The following is an 18,178-nucleotide window of genomic DNA, read 5'->3' as shown; positions in this document are numbered from 1 at the left end:
AAAAGGAAAAAAAAAAAAAAAAGCCTTAAAGGAGTTGTCACCATATGGGCTTCTCTTTCCTTTTTTAATTCTTTCAGCTGGTTAATCACTGTTTTTCACTTCCTTGTGTCAAATACTCCTGAGAAAAACTTGGTCTATCATGTTCAAGATGGATTGTTGAAAGGAGGAAAAACAGCTTTATATAAAACCCAAAACTGTCCTACATGAGACAATATGGAATTTTTGTGGTAATTTTGTGGCACCAAAGTCAGTGGCCAATTTCCAGCTTAGAAACCACTGTTTAGAAGTGATAGACCCCGCTGAGGAAGATGAAAAAGAGATGAGGAGGGTAATTGATGACAGCGCGCTGAGAACACAGTGCTTAAAGCTAACTGGGTGAAGATGGAAACACGACGTGATGGGGAGAGAAGGAGGTGGCAGTTTAACCATAAAAGTCCTGCACAGTATCATCAAAAGGGAGGCAGCTGGCTGTGCCATCCAAGTAGTATTATATAAACGAGCATGGATCAGTACCAGGAGACATTTCAATGAGGAATGTGGAATTCTGGCCCCTATCCATGCTGTTGTGGAGTGGGAACATTTATTCCTGTCTGGTGAAACAGCAAAGATCCTTCATGCCTATTTCTAAATGCACATTTTTAATATTCAATATAATGCTACTCTTTAACAAACTCTTTACTCCCTGCCTCTCTGCTGAAGCTTCCCGTGGTCTTGAAAGGGACTGTTAACCCAAGAATGGATCGCACTCTTTGTGCATGAGTGAGTCTAGAGACACTCCATTAAGCCTTCCAGTATTTAATGGAAAGAGTCATCTCTCACCTCTGAGCAGATGAGCCAGCTGCTCGGTGATGACCTCGGGAGCCTCCTGGAGGATCTCTTTCACCACCAGAGACGATGAAGGCTCTCGGAACTCAAAGCCGGCGTCGCCCTGCTCCACCGGATTAATGACCTTGACAACTGCTGATTCTAAAGTTTTGTCCTCACTGGAAAGCAAATGGAGGAGAGGAAAAGAAAGAGGGCATATTTTCTTACTTTCTGGAATTATTTAATCTCTTGTTTCCACACAAATGACTTCCTCTTAATAACCAAAAATAAGTTCACATGACTTATTCTTAATGTGTTTTCACATTTCATTTTAATTAATTACATCCCTAAGAGTCTTTGAAGACCTTCACACCTTAGCACTTCCATCTCTAGTTTGGCTGTTGGAAAATAATAATAACAACAATAATAATCATTGCTAAAGCTAACATTTATTGAGTTTCCACTACAGGCTGGACACTGTAATAAATACTTTCTCAGTATTATTAGATTTTATAATATAAACTGACTCTACTCAATGGGTTCTATTAAAATTCTTATTTTTACAGGTGGGAAAAAAAAGCATGAAAAGGTTAAGAAATGTGACCATTACAAACACAGGGAATATGGCCAATACTTCGTAAAAACTAAATGGAGTGTAACCTTTAAATATTGTGTAAAAATAAAATTAAATAACAGTGACCAAGGCCACACAGCCAGTAAGACTGCTGCTGCTGCCATTGCTATTTAGTCCCTAAGTCATGTCTGAGGCTTTGCAACCCTATGGACTATAGCCAGCCAGGCTCTTCTGTCCATGGTATCTTTCAGACAAGAACTGGAGGGGGTTGCCATTTCCTTCTCCAGGGGATCTTCCCAACCCAGGGATCAAACCCACATCTCCTGGTTGGCGTGTAGATTCTTTACCACTGAGCCACCTGGGAAGTCCTAGTAAGTAGACTACTTATATTTAAATTCTTAACTATCTGGATCCAAAACTTACACATTCAGTTATGTTGCTGGAAAAAAAATACTTCTAGCTTATTTATTTCTGCATCATTCTTTTTATATGAGATATAGTTGGCTTTTATCAAAGGCAGGAAGAAAGAGGTGGATAAAACTGACTGGATTCTGTCTGCCAAAACTCAAAGAACGGCAATGAAGGAAATGAAAATTGCAGTTTATTTTTGAAAAACATTCTATTTTGTAAACAATCCCAAAGCAAGGCTTCACAACTTCAGTCTCAAAATCAGAATAAATGTTTCCATTTTAATAGGTAACAAAACTCTTCCTAAAATCTTAACTGACACAAATATCATAGTTCCCTTCTTCGGCATCTTGCACTGCTTCTTTCCATATCTCCTTGTGTTATAGTTAGTTTGAAAAAGCTAACACACAAATTTAGTCAAGCACATGATCAACCTGAACAATGATAATGGAATTCAGTCAAATAACCTATGAATAACTCTCAGCCAGTTAACAACTAATTAATAAGTATTATTCAAAAGAATTTTGAGTGTTTTGAGTATCATGGCGATAAAAACAACCCTAAAGAGGCAGATCATTTTCCAACTCTTTATAACTGAATGAACTTCACAACTGACAATACAATGTATTCATACCTAAATATGCTTCCTTAAGAAAGGTAGATAAAAAATCAGATGCTTTTACATTTTATTTCATGTATACTAAGGTAAATGTCCATGGGTGAATGCCATATCAATGATTAAAAAATGGGCAAAGTTTGCAAAAAACTATCACCTCAGACGGCTGAGATGTTTAACTGGGACTCTTCACTCACTAGCAACAGAGAGCTTATCAAATGAGACTCTTTGTGATGGGTTGTAAGAACTGTGAAGGCAGGAAATTTGTCTTATTCCTCTTTATGTATAATATCTGTAGATTCATGCACCAGTTAGCAACTCCTAAGTACTTACTGAAGGAAACAGGAGATCTGTGTTCTCATCCAAACCCTTCTATTAACTGCATGTTGTACTTTGGGCAAGTCATTTGCGAAAGGGTTTTGGGTTTCTTGTCCATAAAATAAGGAGTTCAAATTACATGAAGTTTATAGAATCCATCCTGCTTTTATAGTAAATGCTATGACTAAAAGAGCCAATGACTGAATGGCTTTCCTAGCCCATGTACATAATTTTCCATTTCACTACCAAGATTTCTTTCTTAAGAATTTTTTAGTTTTATTTAGTGTTAATTTCAATCTTCATTATACATTTTCAGCATCAGTATAAAGTTGCATTATTATATAGAAAGTGTTTGAAATGATTTAAAATTAAAATTTGGGCCTATTTTATAAGTATTTTCCACTCAAAGATGTCATATCTGAAATGTCAAAGTAAAAACAGAGGCTTGGCATAGCCCAAATTTTGCTGTAAGAGAAAAAACACATTCCCTTTCTTCGAAATGTCCTCTGCCTTTAATACATCTTCCCAAACCACAAAAAAAAAAAAAACCTGAACAAGGTAATACTTGGCCCAGAAAAATCTTTTTTAAAATATCAAACCTCCCTCCAGAGCCTTACCTTGCCAGTACGTTGCTGCCAACAAGTGTTAGAGATAACTTCCCCTCATCATTTAGCTGATGCAGATTGATTTCATCTCGGAATATGTGGAATGACTCAGAGATGTTGAGCTCTTCTAAAATAAACCTTGTTTCGGTGAAGTAACTGAATTCAGTCCTTGGTATGTTCAGCACCGGCAAACAGAGAACCCCCGGAGGGCTGACCTACCAAGAAAAAAGTTGACGAGTCACTGACAGCAGCAGGAGGATAAAACACAGCTCCATTTTCTCAAGCCAGAGGATAACTGGAAAGGGAATCAAGGTCCTTTGGTCTCGCTAAACCACTTTACATTCATTACCAGTTTTTCCTGAACCCAATGAGCAGAGCATTTTCCATGGATTAAGTGGCCCCTAATTTTTGTTAATCTCTTGTGATTCCATATGAAACTTCTCTTGCCTTTCTTGAAAATTTTTATGTCTCATTTCACCCTCTCCGCAATTTAAAAATACACACATTCTCTTCTTCATAGGAAACACATCTGCCCATCTTTATGGAATCAGCAAAAAATTAGAATGATGACCGCAGGGCAGGGGAAGACTGTTGTGCGCATGTGTGCGCTCTATCATGTCCGACTCTTTGTGACCCTATGGACTATATAGCCTGCCAGGCTCTCTTGTCCATGGAAATTTCTAGGCAAGAATACTAGAGTGGGTTGCCATTTCCTTCTCCAGGGGAGCTTCCAAACCCAGGGATCAAATTGGTGTCTCTTGTGTCATCTTCTTTGGCAGGAGGCTTCTTTACCAGCTGAGCCAATAGGGAAGTTCCAGGTAAAAACCTCACTGACACAGAAAGACCCGGATGTCACATCTATATGGGATGCCTCCTATTCAACTCCAGTCAACTGATTCCATGCAAAAAATTCCCAGTCCAGGATAGGCAAATCCTTTACTTAAGAGAAGCTAGAAATCTAGATTTGGGGGTGTCATCTGTAATGTTTAATTGCTACAATGTCACAATAAACCTTTTAATTAAAAATACAGTATAGGTTACTGAAAACTCCAGATTTGGCTCACAGACTACCAGACTGTGATTTCTGTTAATGTTTTATATCTTTTAAAAAAACATTATGTTAATAAACCTCTTTTAAAAAAACTGTAATGATGGGGGAAACTGAAGATGGGTAGATGTTAGAGAATTTCAGATTCACAATAATAAACTTATTTTTCCATGAGAATTTTAAAAATGAAGGTGCTTTTAAAAATTACTATAATGCTATAGCAATAAACTCTAAATATCACCAAGAGAATGTGGGGTTTGGAAAGTGGATTTTTGCCTGAACTAAATGGCCTTTGTTCTCACATCTTCACTAGCTCTTTCACAAGCATAGTGTTTATTACACAGTCTTAACATCTTTATCATCCATCTCCCCTTCCTAGCAGGGATTTTTGTCAGTTTTGTTCATGTTTCTAAGTGCATAAAATGGTCTGGCACAAAACAGATATTTAATACATATTTGTCGAGTGAAATAAACGAATCACATACTTCTATGGTATACAAAGCCATTCCAACAAGATGATTTTTATCCCACCTATCAGGCTAATACAGAATCACAACCATGTAATAATCATTACCAGTTTATGCACAACAAGATGTTTTTCCTTATTACTTGCTGGAGTTATACCTTACTCCTGATACTGAAACTTAAGTCAAGAGCCATGCAGTCTGAGCCTATTCTGGCAGGACCTATTCTGGATTGGTGGTCGGAAAAACTATGTTCTGGTCCTGACTCTGCTGTCTGAGAAAGCCATTTTCCTCTCTGAGCCTCAGTTTTCCCCATCCATAGAATGGGGCTTACCTACCAGGGTGGAAAGTAATTAAACAGAGTCAGACATGTGAAGCTGCAAACCCTGTCCTTCTATGTGTTCATACTTTGAGAAGGAGTAGCCAGATTCTCAGGAAAAATTAAAATGAAGATGCAGACCCGTGATGGGAGCAGGGTGCAGCAAACTAAGAGGAAGACACAGAACTTAACAAGTTCCCAGTATGCGACCCTTCAGTAATTCCATATTTATCCCATGCTTAGTCGTGAGTCTTGCAAGAAGGAGAAGAGAGGCCGCACATCTCTTCATTTTACTATGACAACTACTTTGCCCACTCCTTTTGCTGGATGTTATTATATTCATTCAAGACGTCAAAGTTAGTGGCAGTGTAGTCATTATTATTATATGACTTCCTAAGAGTCCATGACATGGTAATCTGACATATTCATTTCATAGAGAGAAGGATGAATTTAGGAAAAAAATTTTCCTCCTTTAAGTAGGTGTAAACTATACTTCCTTGAAGACTTAAGATCTGTCCCTGCGAAGGATTCTATGTGTGGGGGGAGTGAGTGGGTAGGTGTGTGTGTGTATGCACACACATTCTAATGACCGTACAAGGGTATCTGGTTCACCGTGGCGTGGAAAATGAGAAAGAAACTTTCCTCTAGACAAAGTTGTGAGATTCTGAGCAACAACTCCACAACCTAAGGCAACCTCTCCGATCCCATTAAGAAAAAAAAAGAATCCATGCCAAGATCAGTCTAAAAACCAGTCTAGTTCAAGCAACTCTAATGTTCTCAAGACAAGCAATGCTTTTTTCCTAGAAGTCAAAAAACCCACTTAAGGGTAGGCAGGACATGGGGGAGATAAATTAGGAGTTTGGGATTCACAGATACACATTACTATATATATAATTGGTAATCAACAAGGACCTACTGTATAGCACAGGGAATTATATTTAATATCTTGTGACATAATGGAAAAGAATCTGAAAACCAAGTGTACAGCAAAGTAACTGAATCACTTTGCTGTGCTCTTGAAATGAACACAGTACTGAAAATTAACTATACATCAACACAAAATAAATAAGAAAAAAATCCCATTAATAAGATTAGTATTTAAATGCATGTCTTGACACAGGCACATTTCTCTCTTCATACCAATTAATCTCCCTTGTGAAATTTAGCAAATTTTAAGATAAATCTGACAGAAAGTCATATGTTGACATCAGAATATTTTACCTGGCACTTCGTCAGCTGCTGCCCTAAAACCATTCTTGCCACCTACAGCTCATTCTGGAAGGCTGGGTTTCACGTGAATGTAAATCATTGTAGATCAGCTATGCATACTGTCAGAGTCAAGGATTCAAACAAAATTGGAGTAAAACAAATTGTACTCCAGAAAACGAAAAACTGTGTGAGATTAGACATAGCACCAAGACACTCATAATATACGTTTGTAGGCTTTAAAGTGATGCTTTGATATGGGTTGATGAATTTATGGAATGAATATTTTTAAACAAATTATTGAAAGAAAGGTCTTTTCCACCTCCACTGGCATGTTATAGTATGGCTTCACAGAGTACGAAGACTCTGACTCAAGGGAAATTATTGTTAACTGAGAATGACCTTGCTGTACAAAGTCAGGCTAAGAGGCAAAAACAGAATATAGATGTAGAAGGTAACACCTCTATTACTGAAAATTCCAGCCAGCATGCTCTATTCTTCATGTAATGGTCACAGACTATTCTGCACATATTTTTCTACTCCCAAGGGCAAGATTATCCAACAAGAATGTTTAAGGCAAACAAGAAATTCTGACACTTCCTTTTGTCAGTTCTCTGAATTTCCACAAAAGTAATCAACAATTGTATATTTTTAAAATTTTTTATTTGAAAAAATCGATCCTATTGAAATAAATATTTATGCAGAGACTCAGTCAGAAATAATTAGAACAATGCCTAACATGTAGTAAGTGACCAATAGATATTTGTTGGTAAATGAATTATAATACATTATTCTTTGCAACAATAAAAACCAGAACATGAAAAATTAAGTTAGTAGCTTCCTTGTTTTTCTGGAAAACATCGGTTTATAAAAGTTACATCATAATTCAAATATAAAAAGCATAATCTTGGGGTTGCCTGGTGGCTCAGTAGCAAAGAATCCACCCACCAGAGCAGGGGACAGAGGTTCGATCTCTGATCTGGGAGGATACCATGGAGCAGCTAAGCCTGTGCACCACAGCTAGTAAGCCTGTTCTCTAGAGTCTTGGAGCTGCAACTACTGAGCCTGCGTGCTGCAACTACTGAAGCCCAAGTACCCTAGAGCCTGTGCTCCACAACAAGAGACGCCACCACGTGGTAAGAAGCCCACGCACCACAACGAGAGTAGCCCCTGCTGGCTGCAACTAGAGACCAGAGCAGCAACGAAGACGCAGCGCAGCCGAAAATAAAAAATAAATAAATGAGTAATTTCTTAAGAAATACATGACCTTCTTTCCACTCACCTTGTCTAGAAAGTAAGCATATGTGAAGGCAGAAATGAGAGAATCCAAATCACAGGACTTATGTCCAATAACCACATGGACCTTCTCCAAGCGTTTGCTTCGATTCTGAAACAAATTCAAACAAAACATCACAACTTAACAACACATTAACGTAAAGTGGATTTTTTCAATTTTTAAAAGTATGTATGCCTTAGCTATATTCAGACCCAATTGCAAAAATCCATAAATGTATCTTGAGGTTTTATATAAGGGCCTAAAATGGTACAATATGTTTAACATTCAGACAAGCTCATTCAAATTTTAGTTAGTTGTCAAGAACAGAAAATTATTGGTTTACAACCTTGTGAACTTTCCTGGGTGAAACCTGAAACTGGCCCCAATACACACAGAACAAGGGGAGACTGAAGAAGATGCAACCCACTCCAGATGGGTGGGTAGCAGGTTCAATAAACAAGGGAACCTACTTACAAGGCTTGTCTTGGGCAGCCACAAGACAGGTCTATCTCAACACCTGCCCACTAGAATCTTAAAAGTTTACCTAGAGGCCTTAACTGGCTTCCATGACACATGGTCTCAACAACACATTGTTCACTCAAGGCTGTGTCCATAAAAATAGTTCCTGCTGTGGGATTGATGGGCAGATTATACATTTCAAGGACAGGGGAGGGGAAGAGGAACCTCCAATTGCCCGAGTCTAGCTCTCAGGTCAACTGGTAGTTACATGTTCTCAATGACCTCCCACAACAAAAATGTGGTTGTATTAAGATCATCCACAAAGTAATTTGATATGAACTATATCTCCAAGTCAGCACTTTTTCGTAAAAGATTATTTTGGTCTAAAGAACAGTTCCATAGTATTTTATATCATTTCTTTACACAAGATGTTCTTCTCACTTTGAGAGAAAAAATGATTTTTTTCATATGCCCCTGGTATGCAACACTATTTGATAGAAATTTATTTTTTTCATGCCACATTTTGAGTGACAGGATATGGTCTCTCTGCATTATATTCTATAATTTAACAAATAAAAGTGGTTGTAATGCTTTTCTTCTCTCCAGAGAAAGTAATATGATCAGTATTATTGCTCCAAAAATACAAATCAGTTGCTATTAAAGAGTGTATATTGTCACCTCTCTGAAAGAGAAGACATACATACTGTTTTCTTTCCTGGTTAACTCAACAGTTGCTTAAAATTCTTTACAGAAGGCTGACCTCCTTATAAAACACTGGATTAGAAGTGCTAAAGAACCAATCACAACCAGAAAATTCCACAACAAAACTGTCCAATAATGATAAGGGTAACCCAAATTAACATATTTATGGAATGTCAGGGATGACACTTATGTATACTTCCTCAGTTTTTCATCCTTTGTTTTAATTTCTCTTTTCATGACTTACTAGAAAGCCAACTCGATTGTAATACTGCTCAAAAAGCTACTCAAAAAATCCACTGCTCGTGATTATTTCAATTAAAAAAAAAAACTTGTTATTCCCTTTTCTACAGAACAAAGAAAAAGGATTATTTAGTAACTTACTAGGCCTCTTAAAACTGAATCTACAAATGTGTTGGTGTTTGTAGAGAACTACCATATCAGACTCAGAAACTAGTTATTCAACAACCAAACTGTGGCCCGAGGAACATAATAGGGTAAATCTTGGAGGAGGCTCAAAGAGCCTATCAACATAGAGAATGATGGCAGGGTCAATACTGCATATAAATTGTCCAGTATGCAATATTGTAAATTAAAACAAACACGCATATTTTAATATATATTGATATGTTGAGCTTTAGTAAAATAATAGGATTTTAACATGTTATAAACACTCTGAAGATAATTATAACCACTGCCCCCGGCCATCACCACCTGTAGCTCCCACTCCTTCCTCTCCCACCTTCCTTCCCTCAACCTCGTAACTTTATAGCTAGTCCACTTGTACTTTTTGAGGATTCTAGTCTAGACCCAGTTCTTACTCCCAAAGCTAGACTGCTTCCCCTGTGCAAGACTGTCATATTTAGAGGTATAGAAAGAAATTGGGATAAATGCAATTATACTCCATTACAACACAAACAAATGCATTAAGAAATCATATTACTGTAGACTGTTCTTCCGAGAAGCTTGAAGATCTAAGTAGACATTATGTCATTTCTCCTCCCATATCTCTTTGAAGGCAGACAGTAAAAAGATTCACAACACTTTTTGTAGGTCAGTAGAGGCTGTCAGAGGACTAGGATTGTTCCCAGAGCCCATGACCCGGTACAAAGAGCTCTGTCTCTTCCGCCCTGCACTGATCACACCATAATGTCATAATGACTTCAGTATCTACAAAATGAGCAGGCATGGGGATGGAGGGGGCAAAGAGAATGTTAAATATGCCTATTAAATACAGCAAGGCTTCATAAAAGTATAGCATATTAAAATTACTCCAAAGCTGATCTATCTTGTTTAGGTTCAGTAATTCCTCAGCACAGCTCTGCATTCAACACTCAACTTGCACCAAAGAAGACATGGGGGAAAATAAGAAGACTTGGGAGTCAATGCATTTCTAAGCCCAAACCAATTATTAATTAGAAAGAGAAAGGAGCTAAATAAAATTGTGAGCCCAAATATGATGGGCCAATTCTTACAACTGGTGAATCTTCTAAGATTAGGATTTATTCATCCTTCTTCATTTAAAGAGAAAAAAGCATGTATCAACTTGCAGGTCAGGCTGTAGAAGATCCCAACACAAACCTTCAAGAGGTTGTTTTTTTTTTTCGGTGCCCACATCCCTCTGTTTTCATGTTCTCTTGTTTCCTGAATCCCCTTCTTCCCATATATCAAGTTTCTTCAGAGTCATGGCTTCTTCCAGCATAATTTACTATGTCTGCCATCTCCAGTCAATGCCCCAGTTCCCAGGCCCCAACACTATCTTCCCATCTCCATCATGCTGGTGGCCATCCTATCAGGGATCTCTCTGCCCCTTCACTAGCAATTCCATAGCAAATCCACGCCAATGAGTACTCCCAGGTTAATGTGTTACTCACCAAGGTAACATACTTTCATTCTAAAGAGACCTTCCAGGAATTATGCCACAATCCAAAAAGATGACTAGAAATTTCAGGCTGGCTAAAACTGTTAGACTAAACAAAAACAAAAGGGACATCACAATCAGAAGGTTCCTTTGGTGACCCTTAAAATGGTAGACAACCTCAAAAAACATTCCAGATGTTCCTAAGAGACTGATTCCTACCCAGACCCACTAAGATATAATTAAAGCGTAGCAAAAGTCAAGTATCATAGTAATCAGGCTTAGACAGATTTCTGCGTGCTTGGAGGAATAAGACATGAAGTTAGTTACATAAACTCAACCAGCAGGTGAACTCAAGGAAGGTGCAGGATTTGGCTTTTCAAAACAGAGGTCAACAGCCAAAGAATACAGGTCCCACTTTCAAACTTCCTACCACAAATGACCTTGGCTGTATGACCAGAGTAAAAACAGGGGTCAAAGAGAGTCAGAAAAGTCTGGGACTGAGCTCGGGGGTGTAGGGCTAGTAACAGGGTATCCCTAAGGCACCTGGTCCGCTCCGCATGGCTCCACCTGCAGGGGCAACAGTGAAACTGGCTCACAGAACTGAGAAGAGACTCCGGACCACGGTAACCCCCTGCGCTTCTCACTGAAGGCCCTGTGGGCCCTTCCTCACTGCAGGCCTGCGGGCCCTTCCTGATAGACTCATAGATGCTCAATCTTAAAGTCTATGTCCCTTGACACAATTCAGATTGGGGTCTAGAGTATTTGCAAACAGACAAATTATGCCCAAATAAAAGTGACATATGTACAATTTTATCAATTCAATTAATCATTGTTGTTCAACTAATAAAATCCTGTTTGTGTGCCAGGCACTATACTAATCTCTAAGGATACAGCACGAACCAAGCAGACAAAAATCCCAGCCCCCATGGCACTTGCATTTTAGTTCAAGGAGATAAAAAGAGCCAATGATTAGATAAGGATGAACAGAAGGCTAGGGTGCCCTGGGATGAGGGTCATTGAGAAGGTGACATTAACAAAGATCTAAAGTGAAGAAAAGGGACCTCCAGTTATCTCAGGCCAAGGGGCAAAGTGAGACAATGCCCAGAATGTTCCAACAAATAGTAATTGCCTAGCATATACATTTTCAAAATGTGACTTTATAAACTCCCAGCTAGGAGAGAATAGATTTGGCAGGAAAACAGTCATCCCCTGATCTTGATAAGCACACCAAGCATTAAGGAATCTCAGGAGACAGAGATTTATCATCTCCTATCTACATCCAGTGCTGAGCAAGCCCAAAACAAAATACAATCTTCATAATGGGTTGAAATAGATACTGTACTCAACTTACACTATACCTTGAACTTCTGAATAGATGGACAGAATCTCTCCATAATCAACATATAAAAGAAAATATATTGAATACACCAGTATTCCAGATCACAATCTTCATATGCTTTTGAAGGGTAATCCTATACATCACTAAAATGAGATTTCTTCATGACGTTTCTTAGCTCTTTTTAAAAGCAGAGAAATATCTAAGCATTAAGATTCAACCACCCATGAAAGCAAACTGTACTTGTCAGGCAAAAGCACTTTCAAACACACTCTGAACAGAACTGATCAGAGAGAGGGTTTCCAGAGCCCCGTCATAAGCCCAGGCCACTCCATCGTTTTTTTTTTTTTTTTAATAACTCTACCCTCTGAGAAACAGACCTGTTCCACCTGGAACTTTACATCCAAAGCCCCACAACTAACCTGAGTCAACAAGCCCTTGCAACACAGTTATACCAGGGTTTCTCCATACCCATCCTACTCAACTCTCTTTTTAAAAATCCTAGGCAAATGTTTTCAAAAATAATGAACTGAAATGATCATTATAGACAAAGCCTACAGACGTTGGAGAGTCCCCTTCATCGCACACTGATGCAGAGCCTATTTCTTAGTTCTTCGTCTTTAACCAGCAAGTGAAGATGCCAGAGAAAAAGAAGTCATTTGAATTTACTGGATGGTATCGCCAAGGAAATCCAGGAACAGAAACAGTTGGCAGTTAACTACTTCTAACTCCAAGTCAATGAGGGGTCGGAATGAGGGGTCTTCCTTCCTGGAGGCTGGCTCTGGGTGGCACAGAAAAGGGCTCAGTTCCTCTCCAGAAGAACCCTGTGTACTGAAGGCTACCATGATTCTAAATCAGGAGACTCACAGATGGGCAAGAGGAAATCTTGCATGCCACTAATGTCCCTTTCGGTCCCTATCTCCAGGCCAGTCACAGTCACCAGGAAAGCCAGGAGGGAGGGATGCATGCGGAACCACAGCCAAACGCGCAGCAGGGACCAAGGGAGCTGTGGCGTGCCCAGAGCAACCTGGTCCTCCAAAAGCCAGGACAAAAGCCCCGATCGCCTCTACCGGATATGGACAAAGTCACATTCTTTGTTCATCTGGCAAATGAGCGAGATGCCTTTTGTTCCTGGCCTTGGGTTTAAGATGATGTCTAGAACTTCTGAGCTCCTGAACATCTCATAATCTTATCACTGTCTGAGAAAAAGTTGGGACTCAGAGGGAGCACAGGCTGGAGGGAACAGCGTGACATTAATTAAAAGTTTAAAAAAACAAAGAGGAAAACTTATCACTCTATGCAAAGTCCCCAGAACACAGGAATTTCCTCCACCAACTGAAACTTTTGTATTTTATTCTTTATTTTTGTTTCTTTTTCTGGTAAGGAAAGAAAGACATGTCATTATAAAAAGTCAGACACAACAAAAATTAATAAAACAAAGATAACCACTGTTAACATATTGTTGAATATTCCACATTTTAAATTTACACAAGTATACTGACACATATACTTTACGAAAACAGGGTTCTTCTCTATTTACAATAGGTAGGACATGAAACCAACTTAGATGTCCATCAACAGATGAATGGATAAAGAAACTGTGGTACATATATACAATGGAATATTACTCAGCCATAAAAAGGAAATCACTTGAGTCAGTTCTAATGAGGTGGATGAACCTACAGCCTATTATACAGAGTGAAGTAAGTCAGAAAGACAAAAATAAAACCCTCAAACCAGGGCTCTGTAATAACTTAAAGGGGTGAGATGGGGTGGGAGATGGGAGGGAAGTTCAAGAGGGACGAGATATATGTATACTTATAATTGGTTCATGTTGATGTATGGCAGAAACCAACACAGTACTATAAAGCAATTATCCTTCAAGTAAAAATATTTTCTTTTTTTAAAATGGAGAGCTTCTATTCCCAGTCTTTAAAGACTTCCTGTTTTCACTTAACAGTATACTATGGACCTTTTTCCATGATCCAAACTACAGATACTCTTCATTCTTGCTGGCTTAATGGTATCAATTATGAGGATACATCTATATGTATGAAGGAGGGGTGTGGGAGTTGGTATATGTATATAGAATTCCTTGAATCAACATACGAGCTTTTTTTAAAATCGCTATGATATTGTCAAATAGAATACTCTGGCCCACTGTCTACCTCATTTAGTCCAGTTTCATTCTAACAGTTAGTTAATAAATAATAATAAGTGACTGGGAGGCTGTAACTGATTTCTTCTGAGAGCTGTACCTCAGGTTATGTGTAAAACCAAAAACGTTTACCAATCTACAAATTCAGGATATAGACATTTTATATGTAATTTTCTCAAAGATGTCCAAATTTAATTGGTGACATACTGGATGAATATAAACAAGCAAATTAGGAAAAGGCAAAAAGCTTTCAATGACGAAACTCAAATGATTTTGTCATAATTTAATTGTCTCAGTCAGTACTGACAAAATTGAAACAATCAAGTCAGAGAAGCATAGTCTATAACCTCCCTGCTCACCGCCCTCCCACATGACCTCAATAACATTTTCCTTCAGCCTCTCTTTGACATGCTCGAGGCCCTCTTTTAGTATCTCTCATTTGGGAAAAATAAGGGACAAGAGTCGATCTGAGCAAATTCAGCTATAAGTGGCTCAGACTGCGCATCTGTACCCCTTCTAGATGGTCCAATGTAGAGGCCATTGTGAGAAGGCAGTCAGGGAGCCAAAAGCTACACTCAGCTATTACTGCCCAAGGCCCTTCTTCTTGGGTGGGCATCTCGGTCCCCAGAGCCCTTGGGGTCAGGATCCTTTAGCTGGGGCATTTGACACTGACTCAAACATTCATTGTTCTTCTCAGCTGAATCCATCTTCCTCAACCTGTTTGCTACCCATCTTGAAAATACAATGTTCTCAAAAGGAATGACTTTATATATTGCTTTCATACTTCCTCAATCAGAATAATGATTTGGGCTGGAATTGTTACTTTACTTAAAACATTTAATTTTTTATATTTTTGTTCAAGATCCTCTTACTGACAATGTCCTAAAGGACAGTTTTGGGGGACAACATCATTATTTTTCCCCCACAGCTTCAACCAGAAAAGGTCAAGGATGATCCCCCCAAGATCCTTACCTTTTCTGAAGAGCCCCTTTAGGAACTGTCCTACACATTATCATTTTCAGCCATTCCACTTTGGGGGGAACTGTGTCCATACATTTATTACCAACTTGGTGGGGTAGCCTTTTAATTTCCTTTCAGTACTGCTTCCTTCCAGCTTAAATAGATGCCCTATCCCAGAAGTCTGTCCTCCATGGTTTCACAGATTTTAATAATCTCTCAACCTTCCTCTTTTTAGACTGGAGAACTGTAGTCCTTTCCATCCAGCCTCATGGAATGTACCTCTGGGTCCACACAGCTTTCTGACCTCCTGCTGTCTTTAACCCCCTTGCTATGCTGAGATCTTGCTGGGAACTGAATTGTGCACCTCAAAACTCAAATGTCAAAGCCCTAATCCCCAATGTAGTGGTATTTGGAGACGGGATCTTTGAAAAAAAGAATTGGTTATAGACTTAGTCATGAGAGTAGGGCTCTCAAGATGAAATTAGAGCTCTTATAAAACAGCACAGTGCTTCTGCTATTTCTCTCTTTCTCTCTCTCTCCACCATGTGAGATCAGGAAGAGGCTTTCTATAAGACCAGAAGGCAATTCTCACCAGGGCCCAACCATGCCAGTTCCCTGATCTTAAGACTTCCAGTCTTCAGAACTGTGAGAAATACATTTACGGTGTTTAAGTCACCCAGTCGATGGGTGGCTTTAAGTTAACCTTAAATTAACTTAAGATTTAAGTTAATTTTTTGGTAATATAAGTGAGACTGCAAGGAATATTAGGAACATAGTATTCTTATGCCCAACTCTAGTTATTTCTTCAAGATATACTTCTGAATTTTTAATTTCTGGGTAATGTAGGTAATGTAGAATGTAAATATTTTAATGCCTACCAGAAAAGTATAAATTTACATTTTCACCTACAGAAATACCTGACTTTCAAATCTTCAGCTCTGTTTAAGCATTATCTTATTGCTAGGTAAAATAGTACCTTAATATTGTATTTATTTTACTTACAAGTGCTTTAGGTCATTTTTTCCCTATGGACACTGGTGTCTTCATATGGACATATTTTTTGTGAATTTTTCACTGCATATCAGTTTTAAGATGTTTATTCTATCCTCACTGCTGAATTAAAATACTGTATTATTAACAAATTCAACTCTGGATACATCAATAAGATATTACTTTGTTCTCTGGCCTCAGGCATCTATGGAACAGCTTGTTCAGTAAGTTGCATTAAGTATGCAATAAACATACATTATTTAATATGACATTATCTTTTCAAGCACCAAAGAGCAATGATACACTTTGTACTATCTGACCATCTTATTCTCAATCTACCTACTATGTTTACTGAAAATTGTTGCAATAATACAGGTCAGACTCTGCCTTAGTTTCTAGCTTTGACTGGAATGCATTTACTCCTCTTACAATTAGACTCATATAAAAACGATGATGCAATTTAAATTTAAATCTAAAGTGTTGAATAGATCATTCACTATTAAGTATCTTTAAAAGGAGTGAAATTCTGATAGGCCAAAAAGAATGACAGAACTAAGAGACTAGATCTTAAAAGTTCTCATCACAAAGAAAAAAATTATAATTATTATGGTGATGGATGTTAATTAGATTTATTGTAGTGATCATTTCCCCATACATACAAATATTGAATCACTGTTATACTTCTGAGAATATAGTATAATAAAATATAATATAATACAGTATTACATGTAAAGTACATCCCAATAAAAATACATAAATATAACATGTGATTTAGCTACTTCAATTCTGTGGGGGAAATGATAAAAAAATAAAGAGTAGGAGATAATATTTGCATAATATTTGTACCATCTTGCTATTAAAAGGGCAATATTTCTAACACAAAAAAAGTTTCTACACATTGAGAAAAAGACAAACCACCAATGAAATCTTCAGTAGAAGCGTGAATAGGCAATTAATAGAAGAAAAAAACAAATAAATGAAAAGAAATTCAGCCACATTAGTAGTCATAGAAATGCAAATTAGACCAACAATAATTTTATTTATTTTTTTTCCCATCAAATTGGCAAAAAAATTGGGAATGCTCGCACCCACTGCTGGTTAGACTGCAGGCAGTTGTAAGGAATATTACAACCAACGTGGGATAATTTGACAGTGCCCTTTAAGATGCAGAATGTTGACACTTCTTGATCCAACATTTATTTCACTTCTAGGTATCTATTCTATAAAAATAAAATCACCAATAAATATGGGTATTTTAAATTCCTCTTTGTAATTCAAAATCCATTGTTAAATACGGATATTCAACAAAATCCTGAGAAACGTTTGTTGAAGCAGATATTCGTAACAGAAGCAAGAGAGGAAAACAAATAAGAAACAACATCAATGTATAACAATCAAGGAATCATTTGATAAATTATAGACTATCCATAAAGTATAATCAAAGCACCTATTATCAGACAAATGAGTTAGATCACTATACAGACCTGGAAAGATGTATTCCAATATTTTTCCCACTACTTCACATGGCTGTCTCTTTCTTTCTGGGTCCTGCTTCTCAGAAGAAAAGAATGCTGCTGTGGTTTCCGCTTGGGTGACAGTAACATCTTGCTGACTGCACTAGGATCACCTACTAGGACATTATTTGTAATGCAGATTACTGAGCCCATCCCTGATACTCAGAATTAGTAGGTCTTCAGTAAAGTCTAAGAATAATGTGACATGTTTGGGAGCCATGGCCTTAAAGAAGACCCAAGATTAAGCTCCCAAGGACTATCTGGCTTTTGTCAACAGCAGAACAAATCTGCATTTGGGTTTTGAAAAGGACTGCTATAGTTACCCTAGATTAAATACAGTTTCAAAGGAAACTACTGGTGTTAGATTTACTAAAGTTAGATTTACTCAAGTCTACAGTTAGAAAAGGACTTGGGTTCACCCAGTTGAAACCCATCAATAGTTTCCAAAGTGAGGAAAAACAAACCACATAAACTCCTATTTATCTCATCCTTTGAAGTTTTGTTTTTTAAAAAACTACATTTTATGATGTGTCATATCCTAGTCTAGTAATACATGAACAGAA

At 37.9% G+C, this 18,178-nt stretch overlaps 1 protein-coding gene across 1 annotated transcript in view; it reads right to left on the bottom strand.

Annotated features, from left to right (window-relative positions):
* The window catches only part of PRUNE2 (prune homolog 2 with BCH domain), a 275,745-nt gene that overhangs the window by 217,437 nt on the left and 40,130 nt on the right, over window positions 1-18,178 (bottom strand). Inside the window, 3 exon segments of the mRNA XM_043486578.1 lie at window positions 820-983; window positions 3,338-3,540; window positions 7,645-7,749. Of these exon segments, the coding sequence (XP_043342513.1) occupies window positions 820-983; window positions 3,338-3,540; window positions 7,645-7,749 (472 nt within the window).

The sequence above is a fragment of the Cervus canadensis genome, chromosome 14 (genome assembly GCF_019320065.1).
Source record: "Cervus canadensis isolate Bull #8, Minnesota chromosome 14, ASM1932006v1, whole genome shotgun sequence".
NCBI classification, from domain to species: domain Eukaryota; kingdom Metazoa; phylum Chordata; class Mammalia; order Artiodactyla; family Cervidae; genus Cervus; species Cervus canadensis.
This window is presented reverse-complemented; position numbering and strand designations above follow the sequence as displayed.